Raw genomic sequence first — 19,175 nt, 5'->3', positions numbered from 1 at the left:
ATGTCTTGAAGGTGGTTGGAGCAGACAGATGACCTGAGTGTATTTAGAAAAATTCATGAGTGTTTACTGCCTTTCAGTGGCCACAGTGAGGAACTGCAATACTACATTAAATTGGTCAAACCAGTTAAAATTAAAACTATTTCAAATTAAAAGATTATTATGATTATGATTATAATGATGATGATGATGATGATGATGATGATGATGATGATGATGATGATGATGATTTTCATTATTATTATTATTGTTGTTATTATCAGACAGAAAACACCAACTCAGATCTTTGGAACTCTCATTTCTGAGTCAAAAGAAATGTAATGATAAAATTAATTCTTAAGTTCTTTAGTAGGAATGAAGGTGAAGATGATTTTTACTTTCTCTGAAGTCCAAAATTGATCTTTTAGCCATGTAGCCACGCAGTTTATGTGGAGCCCCTGAACGCACCACAGAAGGGGCGGTGTTTGAGAAGTTTTCAGGAAGTTGTTTGATAAAACGAAACAGTCCCAACTTTGACAGGAAGAATTTTCAGCTTGTCTTCAGACTGTTGGACGGGCATTGTTAGGTGATTTAAAAAAAAATGCAGAGCAGTGCTTACGGGGCCTCTTTGGCCGGCGGTGCTTTTGATTTAGCGAGCTTTGTCAGACAGCCTCAGACCATTCTGCGCTGCCTGAGCTGGGTGAGTGACTCCACGGAAACATTAACGTTAGCATTAAAGTTAGCCAACTGTCACTTCACCGACCGTATGTTAACAGATGTGCGCTGCCAGGGTCGACACAAATCAGTCAGGGACACGGCTTGTTAGCGTCATGAGCTCCTAACACCAGACACGAACTGGGGTTTAGGTTGAAACCTTGAATAAACTTTGAATAAAGTGTTAATTAGATGTATTTTCCATAGCAGTAGTTGATATTAGCTCATGTTAACTAGCATGTCCAGTGCTGTGTCACCGCAGTAACTACGGCCAGATGATGGACGATGTTTGGTTTTAATTTAATAATTGTTGGTTATTCTAGTTTAAAACTTCGCCTGTAACAATTTAGTCTCATAGAGCACACGGCTCTTTTTTTCTGGAGTGTGTACAGTGTCAGATAAGGAAATGAAATTTTTCCAGCGTCATCTGTTGAGCTGCAAAGTTGTATTTAAGTGCGTAAGTTGGGGAGGTTATTCATGTAATAATAATGATATAATAAACTTAACCTAAGAGGAACTCTTCAAGAAACATATTACCACAATGCTTTACAATAAAACATCACATTAACTGTAAATTCATCTCTAGGAAGTTACTTTGAAAAGTTGTGTTTTTCTAAAAGAAGACAGTTGCTCTTACAAAAGTCATTTAAGATTTAATGGGCCCTGACAGCCAAAGCTTTGTCACCTTTGCCTTTGAAACTAGATCTTGCAACAAAAAGCATCTATGTTGAGGCACTAAAAAGTAAGAAATAGAAAATGACTGAGATTTTGTTATCAGTTCACAAAGGAACCAGTATACAATCAATTATCAAAATTGTTGCTGATAAATTTACTGTCAGCCAGTTAATCAATTAATAGACTATTTGATACAGCTGCACTACGGTGTAAAAAGTGGATCAGGAATAAGAATCACTCCCACAAGGTGTCGCTCTTTTCTATGCAGTATATACAATGTAAAAATAGATCTGGAACTGAAACTTCTTCAATGTCATCTGCTCAACTCAACTTGTCTGAACTGGCTTGACAGATGTTTTCATATGAATTTAGATGATTTTTTTTATGGTGAAAGCTTTCTAGTAATGTGAATCATGTGATAAGAATCACACAGCCCTGCAACTGCTTGACTTAGAAAACATGTATTTTTCACCATTTCCCTCCCCTTGGCAATAACCCTGTGTGTCCTTTCTTTGCAGTTATTTTCTATTGTAGTCTTTGCGACCATCACAGGAGAAGGCTACGTTAACTCGGCAAGCAAGGCAGAGGCCCAATGCATTTTCAATGGCGTTGAAAGTGCCTGCAGCTACGGGGTTGGAATCGGAGTCCTGGCCTTCCTGGCCTGTGTTGTCTTCCTCATACTGGATGCCTACTTCCCACAGATCAGCAATGCCAAAGAGAGAAAATACATTGTCATAGGAGATTTAGTTTTCTCAGGTAAGAGTCAGATTTTACTCTAGACTTGTACTCATACTAGAATAAAGGAAATGTCCCCAGAAACAGGAATTGCAGCTGGGTTGAGGTTAATGTTATCATCATATTTCATTTTAACCCTGACTATTAATTGCTGTGCTGTATTTTCTTCACGGGACAGCGGCTTGGACATTCCTGTGGTTCATCTGCTTCTGTGTCTTGGCCAACCAGTGGTCCAAGACCCCTGAAAAAACTGTTGCCCCTGCTGATGCTGCCCGGGCTGTCGTGGCTTTCTCCTTCTTCTCAGTCATCACCTGGGTGAGTCTCTCCTCACCTCCTTGTGTTACCAGGATTTGATTAACAAATTCATTTGATAAGGCACAACTCAGCTTGTTGAAAATGTGATCCATGTAAAAGCCCCGTTTACTGATTCAAACCTCTCTCAACAGGCACTCTTGTCCTACTTTGCGTATGCAAGGTATCGTCAGGGTGTGAGTGAATTTGACCAGGAGTACAGAGACCCAGCCAACGATCACAGTACTCCATACCCACCTGCCCCATACGCCAGCGGCCCCTCAAGCTACCAGCAGTCGCCTTTCTCCCACAATCAGGAGCATCCAGGGGAGTACCAGCCTCCAGCTTATTGAAGGACTGTGATTCAAAAGCATGAATCCAACAAGGGAGTTTTCTTTTTAAATAAAGACATGTGCCAATGGTTTCATTTACAATTCAGACTGTTCTCTGCACTCCGATTTTCTTCCTGCAGAAAGTGTTTGCATATTTTTGGGTGCACTGATGTGTTTTTAGTTTGTGCCATTGTTGTAAGTTGTTTGGTGGATGTTTGATGCTTTGTTCACAGTGCCACACACAGCAGTTGAACTCTGAAAATATTATTTTGTTAGGAGATTATCTTGGTAATAGAGAGGATGAGGGGGCCATTGTTGTCTTTGTAGCAAAACACCTGCAGTTACTGCAGCACCCCTTTTGTTTCATTTTAGAGTGCAGTTAGAGAGCTGTTAATATCAGAGCATAAATTGATAAACAAGTTAGGATATACTTAGTTGTCTGGAAATCTGCTTTGCGTTGTTGATATGACAACTGTTTTTTGTATGTATGTTACTGTTAAGTACATATATTTTCATTACTGTCAAATTCATATACAGCAGTTTAATGCAATAATTAAGCAAAACAAGGATTCATGTGCTTTGTTTTTTGATCACAAAACAAACCCATATTATTTGATCACTAGGTGCATTGAAAATGTTCCCTCTGTAACTACTGTAATGCTATGTTTTTGTTTCTTTTTTAATCACCAACCACTGAAAATGGCTTTTATGCACTGAAAAACACAGTTAATTTCTTTGGGGGCTGTTAATTGCCAATATCCGATCTAAGATTGTTGATTGTAATGGTTTAAATCCATTTCTGCTACATTTTAGTTTAGTATTTAAGGGTGTTTTGTTTTGAGGTAGTCAAACCATTCAATTATATGAGCTACCTCTGTAGAAGTTCAGTGTGACTTATTGGGTTCAGTTACAATTTTTAAAACAAGTTATCCAGAAAATGTTTGATTTCAGGAATTTTTTGATATTGTGGTAATTAATATATTTATTAGCCTACATAATCCTTTCAGTCCATGTGTGTGACAATCAAAGCATTGTTTTCTATATTTTTTCCTTTATTGCTTTTCCTTGTTTGTAATTTAAAAGGTAATTTTACCTTTTACGGACTTGCAGTTTTACTGTCATGCTCAAAGGCTTTACAATATTTCTCCATCAAAGTGCCTTATACAGTATTCTGTATAACACAAGGTTTGCCAAATAAAAACTGATCTCGTTTTGAAGCTTTGGGTAGGTCCATTATTTACATACGCCTGTAACGAGAGATCCGGACTCTGCAGGCCTGTGCTCCCTTGGTAAATATTTGAGTAGTGATTGTGTAAGTGAATGTGGAAGAACTTGTAGAGAGTGAAGACAACGCCATAATGATGTAAAGACAGTAGACTTGTATATTATGTGCATGCTTAATAGAAGTACATTAAAACAAAGATGTCTAAATTCTCGTGTTATATCAAGACTATAACGTTGCATATATTCATTGCAGACAGTTACTGAGAGTTCATGCGGTCAGAGTGAGGTTGTGAATGAAAACACGATTTAATGAAATAATGGATTAAGGGAAAGGGGACAATATTTACCATAATCTTGAACGTCAGATCTTGGTTTCATTTTGACTAAAATAATGAGGAAGCTTGGGAAAAACCAGTGTCATATGTAATCCATTACTGATCGGAGAGACACAATTTCACCACTAACAGATGCAGTTCAATGAAAAAGACTGAAAGCTATGCAAAATTAACTTAATGCGTTTGTGATCGTTTTGGTGGTCGTTTACCGCCTCTTTGCGGTCATTTTGCGTCTCTTTCTAGACGTTTCATGTGTTTTCACGTCTGTTTCTGGTTGTTTTTCATCTCTCTATTCCATGTTTTGCAGATGAAGACCAGGGGGGCCTCTGACCCCTTGAGCGTCAGGACGGGTGCCTGGTAGCTTATTTCAAACATGCGTGCATGTTCGTGCCGTTACCTTGTGCGGGGATGTTTCTATTTTAAGTTATTTGTTATTTAAAAGCAGTCTGTAGATTTAGGCCCCGCAGTGCATTGTGTTAGTTTGAAGTTGTCATATTTCCGACAGCACGTGAAGGCAGCCTTTGACAGACCCTCTTGTATGCAGGGAGCGCGCAGGCAGTGCACGATGCTGTCGTCATCGGTACACACAGGAAGTAATGGTCGGTTGTCTGCTAAACGCAAACGGAGGAGAAGGAGCGGAGGGAGAAAGCGACACCGTAATAATGACATGTGAGCTCCAGCCATCAGCAGACTGCGAGCTGAACATCTAACATCTCCGGTGAGTACGAAGTGAGCTGTTTCAGGTCGCTTGTGAACGCAGCGATTTGTGATGGCATGTCTGTGTAGTGTGTGTGTGTGTGTGTGTGTGTGTGTGTGTGTGTGTGTGTGTGTGTGTGTGTGTGTGTGTGTGTGTGTGTGTGTGTGTGTGTGTTAACCTCTGCGCTGCTGGAAGGACAGGGAAAGCTAACACACAGACAGATACATGCACACGCACAGACAGACAGACACGCCGATGGGATCTCTGTGTGTGTGTGTGTGTGAAGGAGGAGAGGGGGACTTAAAGTCATTGGTACTCCCAACGAAACAAACTCTGCCAACAGTTAACAATAGGTCCAACTAACAGCATTCTGCTCAGTGGTTTATGAATTAAAGGCCTGCAAAAGTGTGAACGTCCCAGGACCACCGAGGCCTGAGAGGTGGTCCCAGGGCTCTGCAGCGAAACGACAGACATTTAAATTTCACTGTTGGTCCACAGTGTCATGCACATCTGTTTGGGGGGTCCTTGATGTGCAGAATCTGCCTTACAGCACTGAGTGAACTATTTATGGGTCTCTCTCTCTCTCTCTCTCTCTCTCTCTCTCTCTCTCTCTCTCTCTCTCTCTCTCTCTCTCTCTCTCTCTCTCTCTCTCTCTCTGGCTCCTTCATCTACTTCCTTTGAAGCATATCTCCCAGATGTCATCCTTTATGGTGGCACAGCAGTTTTAAAGCAGAGATACTCACTCACATGTTCACAGCTAAACTTTTTTCCCCGCTAAAAAGAAACACTTGTTGCAGAATTACTCAGCTGCCTGTGTTGTCAGGGAGGTGTTGGGAATGACGCCTCTTCTATGACTGAGAAGCTCAGAGGTTGCTTGCCTCCTAATTCACTCTTCATTAGAGTTATTAGAGTAGAGTTGCTCAATTAAAAACATACATTTATTATTGGGTAAAGTAATACCTCTCTGATAGTGTCAACCAAAACTGAACATTATAATCTGTTTAGAGGTCACATTAATGGCAGAGCTGTTGCATTGGATTGCCTTAGGTGTTGCAGGTGTACCCAATATACCTGAAGATTGAAATTAAACAATTTGACTCAGAGAATCTCAGAAGTTTCTTGTTTACTGATTCATAATTTATGCATAATCCATTTCTCCACTTCTCGCTCATCTTGTCAACATTTATTTTGGACTGAAGCCTAGTCGGATTTAAATCAGTTAATGTTACTACAAGTCAAAGTAAGCTTGAGTTCCCTTGGCCATGTTGACTGCTGTGCTGTTATTATCGGGCTAAACTTCGGCCTCTGTCCACACAGAGTACTCAGAGAACTGATTGCGTCACAGGAACACCTCTGTTATGTAGGAACCAAGTTATTGTAGCGGCCCTTTCACCTTTATGCAGGTAGACTTATTGTGCAGCTAACAAATGTTTTCCTAACCTCTGTCCATTCAGGGGTTGCCGAGATGAATGTTAACTTAATGAACTGCGTTGGCGTCCTGCTAAAGTCTCCCCTTTGGACTCAATCATAATCCTCCAAGTCTAGTTAAAGTTCACTAGCATTATAGCAACCCCTAGTCATGGTTGCACTGCAAATAATCAGTGAGCAGAAGGAGAGTTTGGAGCTCAGGGCTGGCTGTGGAGGTCTTGTGAGGTAAATTTGATGACACAGGTTCAGCGTTCTGGCAGGAGGAGACGAAGGGGTAAGCCTGTTCAAACTTTTATATTCCAATTTAGAATCTAAACAGGCTTTTTAGGCAATTAACTACCAGCCACTTGTTGGTGTATTTCAGACAGGATAGTTTTCTTGCCTCTGAGTGTTGGCCCTGATGTTGCTGTCATAATGGACTGCTGTTTGGCTCGGGGCCCTCTTATGAAAGAGTCTTTCAGCTCCTGCTCTCCTTTCAGAGAAATGCAGCCATGTTTAGGCCACAGAGGTCAAAGCTCCTGAGGCCAGCTTCAGCGGTCCCTGGAATTTAAAGAGTAGATTGCACATAAGTTTTACGCTACAGAGCCTGATGGTGAACCCTGCAAGTGTAGAGAGCAGAGGAGAGCTCTGTACACTGACTGTGCACATTTGGGTTTTGTTGAGAGTGTTAATTTAACTCAAAGGTCAAATTAGTTTGAGTTTTTAAGCATATATCAGTATAGTGACAGTATGTAAAAAAACATCATGTGGTTGTAGAATATTTCTCTTGTCCACTTCACATGTACTAGACTTAAAAATCTACTTCTTAACTGGCTCTCTATTGGCTATGTAAAGTTTTATGTAAAGAAAATCATCTAACTAAACTAGGAATTCGATTAATGATTATTTTCATTATTGATTACTCTCCTGATTAGTTTTTCTATTAATTCATTAATCATTTGATTTATTATATATAGCAAAATAAAAATCCTCTGTTTTGTCCAATAATCATTCCAAAACTCAAAAATATTCAATTTACTGTAATAAAAGATAAAGAAAACAAAGCAAATGTGTACATTTAGGAAGCTGGAAACATCGGATGTTTGACATCTTTGCTTGAAAATGCTTCAAAATAGTTCATTTTCTGTTTATCAGCTCATCATTTTATTATTCTCATTATTAATTAATCTGTTGATTATTTTTGATTAATGATCATCGGAAAATGTCAACAAAATATAGCTACAGAACAACTATACCGATTTAATGATGAGTTGGTAATGTAAACTGAGTCACTTGAGCAATAGTTTATAGTATATCAAATTAGGACTGTTAACATTAGGTGTTACTGGTGCTACAGCCATCTGATTGGCTGTTTCCTGATTTACCTGTTCATAGGTACCGTCCCCTCATTGTCACTGAACGGGCTCCTCCCAGCATCCACGTTGACAAAGTGCAGTGGAGGCCACATGATATTCACCCAACCTTAAGACTGGCTACTTCCTTCCTTGTTTAATGTTTTACCTGGCATACACTAACTTGTGTGAGCTCTTACTGGAATTTAAAGTAATATTTAAGATAGAGGCTTGGATGAAGGATCTGCTGACCATCTGGATTGATTTAGAGGTGGAGATAGTCTTCTGATGGACAGTACGTAAATAGGATTACATGGAGTTTTATTATTTAAATGTCAGTGGTGCTTTGGTGTTGCCATGTTGTAGGCTAAGTTAGAGAAGGATTGAAGAGAAACTTGTTTGTTTTCAGACAACTTACACTATTCAAAAGTTTAGTTGAGTTTACTTTTCTTTACATTATAGCCTACTGCCTTATTATGCATTTTTTTGTTTTCACAGTTAAGGGGCATGTACTACAGGATTAAGGAATATTGAATGTTGTTCTGTCAAATTGTGGTATTAGCTCACAAGGTAAAAGCAGGTGTAACAAGTGTTTACTGCCAAGTTGAGTAGCCCAGCCTTATCTCTAACACTCAACCTTCTATGAATGATGAACTGTATTTTAGACAAGAATTACCATATTAAAGCGAGACTGTGTAAACACTTGAAAAAAGAAATAACACATTATTTCTTTTACAAATAAAAAAGAAATGTATTCATAAGCAGGAAAACACATCAATATTCAATTCAGTACACACAGGCGGTTTGCTGCTACAGCCCTACTTGGCCTGGTATGACCAGTATTTTCAGTTGCAAAATGATGGATAATGTAATATAAAGATATTACTCTTTAACAGATCTTACTTTGTGACTCTTGACTTTTCCTGTTGTTACATTGATTTTGGCATTTACCATTGTTCTGTAATTGTTACAAACCATGTGACATTTACTCTGGAAGAGGCTTGGTAAGGAACCATATATGACAAAATCTTTTTTAGAAAAATGGACATAGTTTAGATTTAGTTGTTGTTGTTGAGAGCAAAATGTTCCTACTTGCAGAGCTATGGTGGGACCTTAAATATAGATAAGTAAAAACTGTAATCTACCACAAATGAGGCTTCACCTTTTCTTTTTGACAACCTGCTGCTTTCTTGAATGATCTACAAGTGGACATTACTTACATCCTCTCTCTCTTTTTCCTTAAGGTCAGTCCAGACCTCCGTCCTCCATGCCTGCTCCCCCAGGCTTCACGCGACTGGAGCAGAATGAGCCTATGAACTCCCTGCGTATCTCTGTAGGAGGCCTCCCCATGCTGGCTTCCATGGCCAACGGCACTGACCCTCGTTTCCGCCTTAAGTGGAGGCCAATCGTGGCCGTGGCCGGCTCCCTTACCTTGCTCCTGCTGCTCTTCATGCACTTGAGCTCAGGCTTTCGTTCCCACTCCTCCAACTCACACGGCTGGAAGGCCAGTCACAGTGACACAAGCCAGTCCGATTCCCATTACAACGACACCTACCCTCTCAGTACGCCTGAGCGCACGCCACAGGGCACCCGCTACCGCATTGGAGTCATTGCCGACCTGGACACAAGCTCTCTTAGTGACAAGAAGCTGACGTGGTTCAGCTACATGCGGCGAGGGTACCTGATGGTGTCCCAGAGTGGTGACAAGGTGGCGGTTGAATGGGACACGGACAGAGTGCTGCTGGAAAGCCACTTGTCGGAGAAAGGCAGGGGTATGGAGCTATCTGAGCTGGTAGTGTTCAACGGGAAACTCTACAGCGTTGATGACAGAACGGGTGTAGTCTATAACATTGATGGCAATAAAGCTGTACCCTGGGTCATCTTACCTGACGGTGATGGCAGCGTTGCCAAAGGTCAGAAACATACATTGTATTTTATGCATTTATTTGACTGTAAAAAATGTTACTTTGAAACAGTGGTTTCTGTTAAGAGATCCTTTCAGATGTCTATGAATTGTTAGTGGTTTGACCTCTAAACATTTCAGATGGTTTCATTTAAATAACTGTTAAAGGCCTAATGAGGTGAAGTTATTGAGATTAGAGTACTGTCTAAAAGATGAACACATGAATATGAATGATGCTTACATTATATATTCTGCCTGTCATACTTTTGAACTTTAACTTTTGAATGCCGGACTCATGCTTGAAGTAATTTTACCACAATGCAATGGTACTTTTACTTTCTCCTGTTAGGGTTCAAAGCTGAGTGGCTGGCAGTGAAGGACGAGCACCTATACGTCGGCGGTCTGGGGAAGGAGTGGACCACCACTGAAGGCGAGTTCGTCAACAACAACCCAGAGTGGGTGAAAGTAGTTGGCTTCAGAGGGGATGTACAACATGAGAACTGGGTCCCCAGGTACAATTCGCTGAAGTCTGCTGCAGGGATAGAGCCTCCAGGTGAGGATGTTACTCTGGTCTCACTCAGAGTGGCTTCCATTTCTTTCACTTTGCTTTATTCTTTACCATATTCCTCTGGATCTCCGCAGGTTATCTGATCCACGAGTCAGCGGCGTGGAGCGACACCCTGCAGCGCTGGTTTTTCCTCCCCCGCCGCGCCAGCAAGGAGCGCTATGAGGAGACGGCGGACGAGCGCCGCGGCACGAACCTCGCCCTTAGCTGCTCGCCAGATTTCAAAAACATCATTGTAAGTCGAGTGGGTCCGCTTAACCCCACTCACGGTTTCTCTTCCTTCAAGTTTGTCCCCAACACGGACGACCAGATCATTCTGGCTCTCAAGTCAGAGGAGGACGCAGGAAAGATCGCGACATACATCATGGCCTTCACACTTGACGGACGCATCCTCTTACCTGAAACTAAGATTGGGGATGTAAAATATGAGGGCTTGGAGTTCATATAGAGGGCACAGAGACTGCAGGACTTGCTCTTGAGGCCACTGCACCGTGGTTCTATTTTGTTTACAAACCAGTCACTGTTGAAGTTAATGTACTTGCTGCTTTCTCATAGGGTTTGTAAAAGACACAACTCCAGCTCATAAAGGATCATCTTCAGTACAAGCAGAAGAACGACTGACTGAGACTGAAATGTTGTCCAGTTTTGGGTTTTGAGAAACTGTTGGTCAGACTGAAGAATGCCAGCATGTCTTGTGGCGCATCATCTCCTTCCCAGGCCAAATGTGGCCCTCAACAGTACTGTAGCCTTTCTTATAATGAATGTACAAAAGACTGATTTATCAGACTGTGATTTTTTTTTTTTTTTTTTTTTCCTAAAGCATACATATTCATGCACATACTGTACACTCTCAAAAGGTCAAAGGTTTTCCCCTTTGCTCCATGTTAAACAGCATCATTCTGTACACACCAATCGTGTTATTTTCAGTGGAATAACAAAAGCCTGTTTTTATTCTCCAGAATAATCATTATCTGAAGGATGTTGTGGTGAATAATGAATTGCTATGTGTAATGTTTTTTGGAAGGTAGGGGGCCTGACTAAGTAAACCATTGATTCCTATATCTGAGTCTTGTCATGTAATTCACATTGGGATTGTGCTACAAAACTGGTTCAACAAAACTCACATATTGTCCTCAAGCAAGTCTTGACTGGACCAAGAAGAGTTGTGCAACAGCCCAATTTCCTCTTTAATGTAAAACGAAACTTAGGCAAAGCAACAAGAGAGGAAAAGTGAAGCATACACTCCCACTCCTCACCCCCTCCCTATGTAGCAAGACCTCAAAAGGAGGTACATTTGTGTCACAGGCTTCAAACAAGAGATCACATTTGAGGACAACACTTTATAACCAGAGAGAAGAAGGTAATGGGGCTTCATTACATTGTCTTTCAAGTTTGACCTATTCGTTTTTGTGCACATGTTCAGTGTAGTCATTTTCAGTTGCGGTAGATGCTGCATTAAATCTTGCATTGATCTTTATGCAAAAAAGCCAAACAAACAAAACTACAGGTCTAGGTTTGGTGCAGCTCAAAAACATGCAAGGCATAATTTTATGCATATTTGTGATTCTATTTCTCACACTTCTTTTTATTATCGTCTGTCTGTGTCAGAGTCCATAAAGTGGCGAGTGGAAATGCTCACATATCGAAATGTACGCACCCTGTGGCTGCTGCTACTTCTCAATGTCTCTGGAAATGCAAGCAAATTCAACCTGTTCAGTGAGTCATCTCAAGCACTTTGTGTGAAAACTAAGAAAATACTTATAACTTTGCCTTGAAAATAATACATGCAAATGAAACGATGCTTATACTGTAGTCATGTAAATATTAATGATTGTGTGAGTACACTATGCCATGCCTATGTTATGCACTTTTACAAATTTATTCTAGCCATGCTCATTTAAAACGATGATCTGGAGATTATGTGAATGTTTGTATAACCTTGGAGACCTTGGTGGTGACCTGCCATGTCCTTTGTGAATATTTTACCCGTCTCTGCATATAGGACGAAACCCTGAGGCGCAGGAAGGTGACATAAGGCTGTTTGGCTCTAAGAGCATTTCAGAGGGCCGTGTGGAGGTCTACCATGACGGGAAATGGGGAACAGTGTGTGATGACGGCTGGGACTTGGCTGAGGCCCAGGTGGTGTGTCGTCAGCTCCACTTCCCCGGAGCAAGATCTGTTGTCATTGGACAAGACTATGGAGAAGGTGCACTTTACTTCCAAGTATTCCCCACCAGAGGGCAGTGAAATTATTGTTATTGATGAGGAATTGTGATTTGAGTTTCAACATACAAACACCACAAATTCAGCTGAATGGGCTCTGTTTAATGTGTTAATCACTATGACAATTAACAAATGCATTCCCTTTCATTTTACATCATACAGTAAAGTCTGGACTCATTTGGCTGGATGATATCAATTGTAATGGAACAGAGTATCATCTGTTGACTTGTGGTTTCAAAAACTGGGGAGTAACTGACTGCACCCACAAAGAGGATGTTGGAGTTATCTGTGAAACAGAAAGTAGGTATTTAAACAAAAGTAGATTCTGTGTGATTGTTGCTCTTCATACTCATTTTCTATTAAATATTCATCCCAATGATTTGTTATTCCAGGCACTAATGTGACCAGCAGTGATTCTACGCACACGCTGGACCACAGTTTCAGTCTGTCTAATGACCTTGGCCAAATATTTGACAGTGGAAATGGCTGTGACTTCCTGATCTCAGTCAAGAGTGCCACTGGAAACAGACTGGAGGATGGGAATATGGAAATGGAGGAAACAACAATCTGTGTACACAAAATGATCCTCTTGAATTTCCCGCTCTTTAATGCCCTGGAGGGGATTAGCAATATCAGTGTCAACATCAGAGAGTCCTGCCAACCATATGTCACCCCCTTCATCAGGTATACTGAAACTACAATGATTTGTATTGTTTCGAGATATAGAATTCATATTTATATCACCCAACATAGATAAAATCTAATAAATATTCTACTATTTTCTTCTCAACAGGTACCTTTACACCCACAAGATAGATGTGACCTTCTCCTCTGTGCAGTGCCTCCACTGGATGGCTTCTAAGTTTGGGGTGAAGCAGCTAATGGAGGACACAGGCCGGCTTCTCTCTAAAGTCCTTCCAGAGGACGCTTCATTCTTCACCCAGGTGTCCATTTACAAATATGCAGAGGAGACTGGGGACATGGTTCTTCAGGAGAACTGTATCCAGTACCTGGCCTGGAACTTCGAAAGCCTGACCAAATCTCCAGTTTGGGCCGACCTATCTGTGGAAATCATAGGAGCCCTTCTAACCCGCTCAGACCTGGTGGTGCCAGATGAGTATTTTCTCCTCCAGACAGTAGAGAGCTGGATCACAAAGAAGAGCGAGTTCGTCAGTTTGGAAACCCAGGTTTACCTGTTGAATCGCATTCGTTTCCCTATGATCCCTGTGGAGAAACTGTATGAAATTGAGTCCAACTCCACTGTTTACAGCACTAATAAGAAAATGTATCAAGAAAACATGTTGAAAGCATACCAGTTTAATGTTCTGCTCTTCAGCAATCTTTTGTCCAACCCAAAGTTCAACAGAGATGATGACTACCTGCCCAGGATCTACACTGCTAAACCATGGAGCACTGTTATTGGCCCTCCAACCTCACCGGAGCCAACCCGAACCGTGTATCGAAATTCGTACAACAGGAGACAGTATGGCTATGATAATCCCCGTTCCTATGTATATGGTCAGACCACAACTAAGTCTTTCCACACACCTGTCCACAACAGCCTTATCTTTAAGGACAACAAGATTAACTGGGAGGCAAATGTCTTCAAGAGTAACTATGAATGTTCAAACCGAGGGGTGAGATGCATTTCGCTCCCAATGGCAAGGCTGGTTCCCCAAAGCCACCTCTCGCAGAGCAACGTCCTCTTTCGTAACCGGCTCCTGCTGTTGTGCCAAGGCAGGTACATCTGTCAGGTTCAGGACTTCAAGGACAATCTGGTTCATATTGCTTCAAATAATACCCTGCTTGCCTATCCCTGTCCTGATGACCAGTACGACTATCACTTTGTAGTGAGACCAGAGTATGTCTGAATCTGATTATTTCTCCCACTGGGTGGTCATTCAATAGATTGCAGTCAAATGCTTACAAGATTATCTGTGTGACTGATTTTTCTTTCATGAATCTCTTGTTGATTAACTACAAATGTATCACCTGGTAATGATTTCATTCATATCACATCAATCAATCATATCTTTATCTGCCTTCTTAAAAAAATAAAAAAATAAAAATTGTTATAGTGATTTCAAGATCTCTCTAGATTTTTGTGTGTGTCAGCACTTTTCTTTTAAAAGACCCAATCTGTCCCTCACAAGACCAGCAATTTATCCAGATAGGAGACGGATGAAAAGACAAGTGTAAATGGGGCCAAGTTAAATTAATCATCAGTCTGATTTATAACTTTTCTCCCCTGGATGTTCGCTGCATTAACATTGTAATATATACCAGTCTGCCAGAGGTTTTTGCCTGGTCCTGTTCAAAATATTAACCATACTGACTTTGACATGAACCCTGCTGCTTTAATAATATCTGCTGTCATAACCTCAACCATTTAGCTGCTGTCCAGCTCACTGAAGGGGAAGGGTTCATATGCATATATCATTACTATGAGTAGTGGAATGATAAAAAGGAGATAAAATGCCTTGCAGTTAAGTGTTGGAAGGAGAGTTAGATGATACAATCAATATCACTGTAGTGTCCAGTCTGCTCTAAAGAAGTGCTCATCAAAGGGTTATTATTGTAGGGCTATTGTAAACACAAGAATGGTTGAAGCTCTTGGCAAGCAGCCATCACCACCATTACTCCTGGTAAGATATTCAGCATGGTTCGATGGCAGAGAAAACTTACAAATAGCCCCTTTAAAGTGTGAAAACAACAATACACCATGCAAGGGGTTATTTAAAGGACTATATCTTGGCTGCAGAGTCTCTGATGGTTGCCTGGCAACTGGTAACAGCCAAGAAATATTCTGGCATTTTCTCTATGTAACATGGTAACTAATTAGCTTTAGATATGCTGGTAGGCAGATGTAACTTTATGGGCAGAGCCAGTCTCCACTAAGGTAACTAGGTAATTGCTGTAGCCATATGTTTAAAAAGAAAATGAAAGTGGTATTCATCCTCTCATCTAACTCTTCACCAGGAAGTAAATAGGTGTATTTCCTAATATTTCACAGAAATATTCTTTTAATTAAGTTTTGGTTCTGGCTGCAATAATCTTCTTTTTGTGTGAAGTAACTAAAAGTCATGTTTATCATCACACTTACCCAGATGTATGAAAACAAACAGCATACTTCAAACATGTTGGCTTTAAGATACAGAATGTGAAAGGGGTTTGTGTTGAGAGGGTTTGATTTAGGATATGAAGTTAGTTTCCTTTTTATGAATCATGAAATCTTTCCAAGCAATTGTGTTTTTACCACACACCAGACAAGTGCCCCTGAATTTCCGCTTCGCATGACTGACAGTCACACTCTGACAACATGCAGGCCTGCGTGCCTGGGCAGGTGGACTAAACAGCCACATAATAATTCATAGTGACTCATGGGTTTCTGAGAAGTGTGTCCGTCTGTGATGGATCAGTTATAAAGATTACATGATAAGAATATATTTAAGATGATTCCTCCACATGCACTCATGGTTCAGTCTTGCACAAACTCACAGCATTGGTTTGGTTGGACACAGGAGTGAGTGCTTTCATTCACAAGTAATTTCATGTCATGCTGTGAGCTCAATGTAAAATAATGTGTTCATCATGAGGGAGCATTTAAATATTTCATCACAGGGTAGACTTGTTTTGTTGTGAGTAATATCTTGCTGTAATTTCATTGTTGTGTAATTTTACCAATTAAATAAACCCCACAAGTTAGAACATACTTTGTTTATTTGGTTTGCCCCAGAATTTTGAAATTCTACTTTGTGGGTTTATGAACAAATACTTAAACTCTCATTCAACCACTTAACCTCTGATGCCCTTCTGAAATTTCCCAGTTTCCCCTTATGTTGAAAAAAAAATAAGTTTGTTGTAATAACAAAAACATACAACAAAAAGTAGCAGAGTAAAGCCTTTAGTTCATTCATACACAAAGGGAACTGTGAGCGCTGGGTGATGTGGGGTCATGTATGGCGGAAGATGTATTATGTCTTGAGAGAGGGATTCTTAAGTGCAAATTAAAAAAAAAAGATGCCACTTTTCACAGATATGTTATTGTGCAGTAAAATGGAAACTTTTAATTGTTGTTTGTGTCCTTTTATAGTCATTTTATTTGATTTGGCATGATGTATTTGAAAAGTATGGGATATTAAAGCTGCACTGATGTCAACAATGCATCATGTGCAATGTGATAATGATGAGTCCACAAAGAACTGTTAACCAAATCTGCAGTTCTCCTCGAATTTACGAGTAGCATCTCTCAATGCAGAGTGTTGATTTTTAGACTTACAAGTTTACTGTTCTGTTTCTCTGTCACCACTCTCGCCAGGCTCTCTCGGCCACAGCAGGCAGCTGTAAAAGCAAAGAAAAAAATGCTCTGAACTTGAAACAGAGCTTAAAAGTGTGAGTGAATAATGGACTAAGATGGACTAAGGTGGACAGCAACACAACTTCAAATTATTTTTTTTTATCCATGTTTGCAATATCTTGTAGCACATTATCCACACGTTGCCCCAGACACCACAGTCACAGACTGGTAACATTGTGGCTGTACAATCACTTACTAGTTATTTAAAAGTAAGAGTTTACACATTTGTTACTCATAGTGTTCCAACAATTCCACTGAAACTTACTCTTATAATGTTCACTGGACAGTTAGCAGGAAACTCATGGTGACTGTCACACTGTGAAACCACGCTGTAGACAGTTTTCATTAAGTCATGAAGATGAAACAGGTTAACTCCTATTTCACTTTCTTCTTTAAGTCAATGCATTTTTTCCATAGGTCCCTCTGAAAAAGGAAACGTGTTCCTGTTCATTACGTTCCATTTTCTGAGACAAATCGGCTTCCACTAACACTTACTATAAGAAATTGAAATATTCATGATTTACCAAAGTTAAACATCAATTTCTTTATGAGCAGAGAAAAAAATTACAGCTCCCAGAAAAGACTACAAGCATGGTACTTATATCATTGTAACTTGGTTCCATTCATATCCATAAAACTCACCAACCCTCTCCTCTAAAGCAATTTTTTTCAACTTTCTATTTTTTAGTCCTCTCTGTTCTGCTGTGAAGAGGCAAGGAACAGACTTTCCTCCTCTTTCGAGCCATGATGTTTAGCCTGCAAATGTGTAGGCCTTATGGGAAACGGTGTTCGCTAAAGGTCGTTCACTTTGAACAATGGTGTGACTTAAATGTTTTCTTGTTTTTTTATGTCTTTCAAGCAGATGTTTTCCTCCCCCTCACTGTCCCTCAAGCGATTTCTGTAATGCTGATTCACTGTCTCACATTGTCACCAATGAAATGTGAATAGCTGTACTGATGAATGGAAAATGATGGGAATTACCAGTGGGCCGTGGCTGGGTCACATCAAAACAAAGATGGTAAAGTGGAGGAGGTGGACATGCATCAGGGGATAGATAGTCGAAAAGCTACGTGGTGGTCAGGTCATATGGGATGTGTGTGGGCAACAGGGCAGAGGAGGTGGGAGTCAAAGGATGTGGGTCATTGCCGCAGCACCCACCAGTTCCCACAATGAGACCCTCTTTTTCTGCCTTACCGGGCACTTCCTTTTAAGAGTATTCCTGGCCTTGCAAGTCTGTAATTTAGGGGATAGAGGTTCGGACCATTCCTAAGCCCCTTTTGACGTTTGTAGTGGGTAATGTACACAGGGGGGCTGCTTACATTGCACTTCTTTGACAATTTTGCCCTCTTTCAACAAATTAAAACCAAATGTTGATACAATAGTCCAGATCTTAACTGGCAAGTAAAAACCCTGTTCTAAAGGGAGAGTTGTAGTTTAGGAAATAGCTCAGAATGGTCATGCTGTGAGGTCATTTGAAATATGCTCAGGAGCTGGGGGCACGGCTTCAATCTGAGCAGAGCCCACCACATCAGTCAGCATCTCAGTGCAAAGGAAGCTGACTGTTTGGACAGGGGGCGGCAGGCTTTGCCCAGAAGAAGGCGCCTGCTGTTCCTCTCATGCTTTTTGGTAAATTGCAGAAAGAGACGGAAGCATATTTCCACCGGTTTCGTCTTGGATGTGTCACTTCCTTTCATGTGTCTTAATTGCTGTCCCACACCCAACATCTGCGCTGTTGTTGCTGTTACGTCTTTTGTGTCTGGTAACTTCCACTTTCCATTTAAGAGTCATACTGTCTTGCAAAATTTCTAACATTGTGGAAATTTCCTTATCTAACTCATGGTATTCTGACTCCAAGGTAAAGACGATCAAACGTCCAAATTCCCTTCAGCAAAAAGACGCAAGAGACTTTAGTCATTACAGATATGACATTAAATCGGGTGTCCCATTTTCCTCTCTGCTCCCTCTCTCTCTCCCGGCCTGTTTTTACACAGACATCAGAGACCTGTGGAAAAGCAACCAGGCAAAAATGCTCAACTATGGAAAAGAGTGGAAATATTTGCCAGAGTGGCCAGAAGACCAACAGTCGGTGGCCAAATATGATGTCAGGGAGCGAGGCAGCCACAGCAGATACAGTCCCTCACTCTCTCTCTCTCTCTCTCTCTCTCTCTCGCTCTCTCTCTCACTCCCTTTGGTCCTCTTCATTATTCAAAATCAGCTCTAATCATCAAACACACCATGCCCTCACTGTGATCTCTCCCTTCTAAGCCAGAATCAACACGGGAGGCCACAAACCCAGAGCTCTCGAGATCCACAGTTTCCTGAGGTGGCGTTGCTGTGGTGAACATTCCAACAGAACAGCTATCTATTTTTATGCAGGAGTGAGGGACAA

At 40.9% G+C, this 19,175-nt stretch overlaps 3 protein-coding genes across 5 annotated transcripts; all 3 read left to right on the top strand.

The window, feature by feature from the left end:
• Positions 1 to 467: 467 nt before the first annotated feature.
• On the top strand, positions 468 to 3,940 carry syngr2a (synaptogyrin 2a). Its single transcript, XM_056402514.1, has 4 exons — positions 468 to 676; positions 1,884 to 2,121; positions 2,279 to 2,415; positions 2,547 to 3,940. The coding sequence occupies exons 1-4, from the start codon at positions 578 to 580 to the stop codon at positions 2,742 to 2,744; spliced, it is 672 nt and encodes a 223-aa protein (XP_056258489.1). The 5' UTR covers positions 468 to 577; the 3' UTR covers positions 2,745 to 3,940.
• Positions 3,941 to 4,842: 902 nt separating this feature from the next.
• On the top strand, positions 4,843 to 11,265 carry cant1a (calcium activated nucleotidase 1a). Of its 3 annotated transcripts, none has more exons than XM_056402042.1 (4): positions 4,843 to 5,000; positions 8,983 to 9,651; positions 9,991 to 10,194; positions 10,284 to 11,265. In XM_056402042.1, the coding sequence occupies exons 2-4, from the start codon at positions 9,006 to 9,008 to the stop codon at positions 10,652 to 10,654; spliced, it is 1,221 nt and encodes a 406-aa protein (XP_056258017.1). In that variant the 5' UTR covers positions 4,843 to 5,000; positions 8,983 to 9,005; the 3' UTR covers positions 10,655 to 11,265. The 3 variants fall into 3 exon arrangements, with proteins under 3 accessions (XP_056258017.1, XP_056258015.1, XP_056258016.1); XM_056402040.1 differs by lacking the exon at positions 4,843 to 5,000 and adding an exon at positions 6,537 to 6,681; XM_056402041.1 differs by lacking the exon at positions 4,843 to 5,000 and adding an exon at positions 7,907 to 8,033.
• Positions 11,266 to 11,364: 99 nt separating this feature from the next.
• Positions 11,365 to 14,516, top strand: LOC130185527 (galectin-3-binding protein A-like). Its single transcript, XM_056402039.1, has 6 exons — positions 11,365 to 11,566; positions 11,815 to 11,922; positions 12,209 to 12,412; positions 12,592 to 12,729; positions 12,822 to 13,113; positions 13,223 to 14,516. Exons 2-6 carry the CDS (start codon positions 11,838 to 11,840, stop codon positions 14,298 to 14,300), a joined length of 1,797 nt encoding a protein of 598 aa, XP_056258014.1. The 5' UTR covers positions 11,365 to 11,566; positions 11,815 to 11,837; the 3' UTR covers positions 14,301 to 14,516.
• Positions 14,517 to 19,175: the final 4,659 nt, after the last annotated feature.

This window comes from Seriola aureovittata, chromosome 17 (genome assembly GCF_021018895.1).
Source record: "Seriola aureovittata isolate HTS-2021-v1 ecotype China chromosome 17, ASM2101889v1, whole genome shotgun sequence".
NCBI lineage: Eukaryota > Metazoa > Chordata > Actinopteri > Carangiformes > Carangidae > Seriola > Seriola aureovittata.
Note: the sequence above shows the minus strand (reverse complement) of the source record. Positions and strands in the feature narration are given on the sequence as shown.

Bases quoted from the DNA above. Each gene is read 5' to 3' on its own strand.
- syngr2a (XM_056402514.1), top strand. From the start codon at position 578: ATGCAGAGCAGTGCTTACGGGGCCTCTTTGGCCGGCGGTGCTTTTGAT. The intron at 677-1,883 runs GTGAGTGACTCC...CTTTCTTTGCAG, and splicing joins TTCTGCGCTGCCTGAGCTGG to TTATTTTCTATTGTAGTCTT. The intron at 2,416-2,546 runs GTGAGTCTCTCC...CTCTCTCAACAG, and splicing joins TCTTCTCAGTCATCACCTGG to GCACTCTTGTCCTACTTTGC.
- cant1a (XM_056402040.1), top strand. From the start codon at position 6,642: ATGACACAGGTTCAGCGTTCTGGCAGGAGGAGACGAAGGG. The intron at 9,652-9,990 runs GTCAGAAACATA...TTCTCCTGTTAG, and splicing joins TGATGGCAGCGTTGCCAAAG to GGTTCAAAGCTGAGTGGCTG. The intron at 10,195-10,283 runs GTGAGGATGTTA...GGATCTCCGCAG, and splicing joins TGCAGGGATAGAGCCTCCAG to GTTATCTGATCCACGAGTCA.
- LOC130185527 (XM_056402039.1), top strand. From the start codon at position 11,838: ATGCTCACATATCGAAATGTACGCACCCTGTGGCTGCTGCTACTTCTC. The intron at 11,923-12,208 runs GTGAGTCATCTC...CTCTGCATATAG, and splicing joins AAGCAAATTCAACCTGTTCA to GACGAAACCCTGAGGCGCAG. The intron at 12,730-12,821 runs GTAGGTATTTAA...TTGTTATTCCAG, and splicing joins AGTTATCTGTGAAACAGAAA to GCACTAATGTGACCAGCAGT.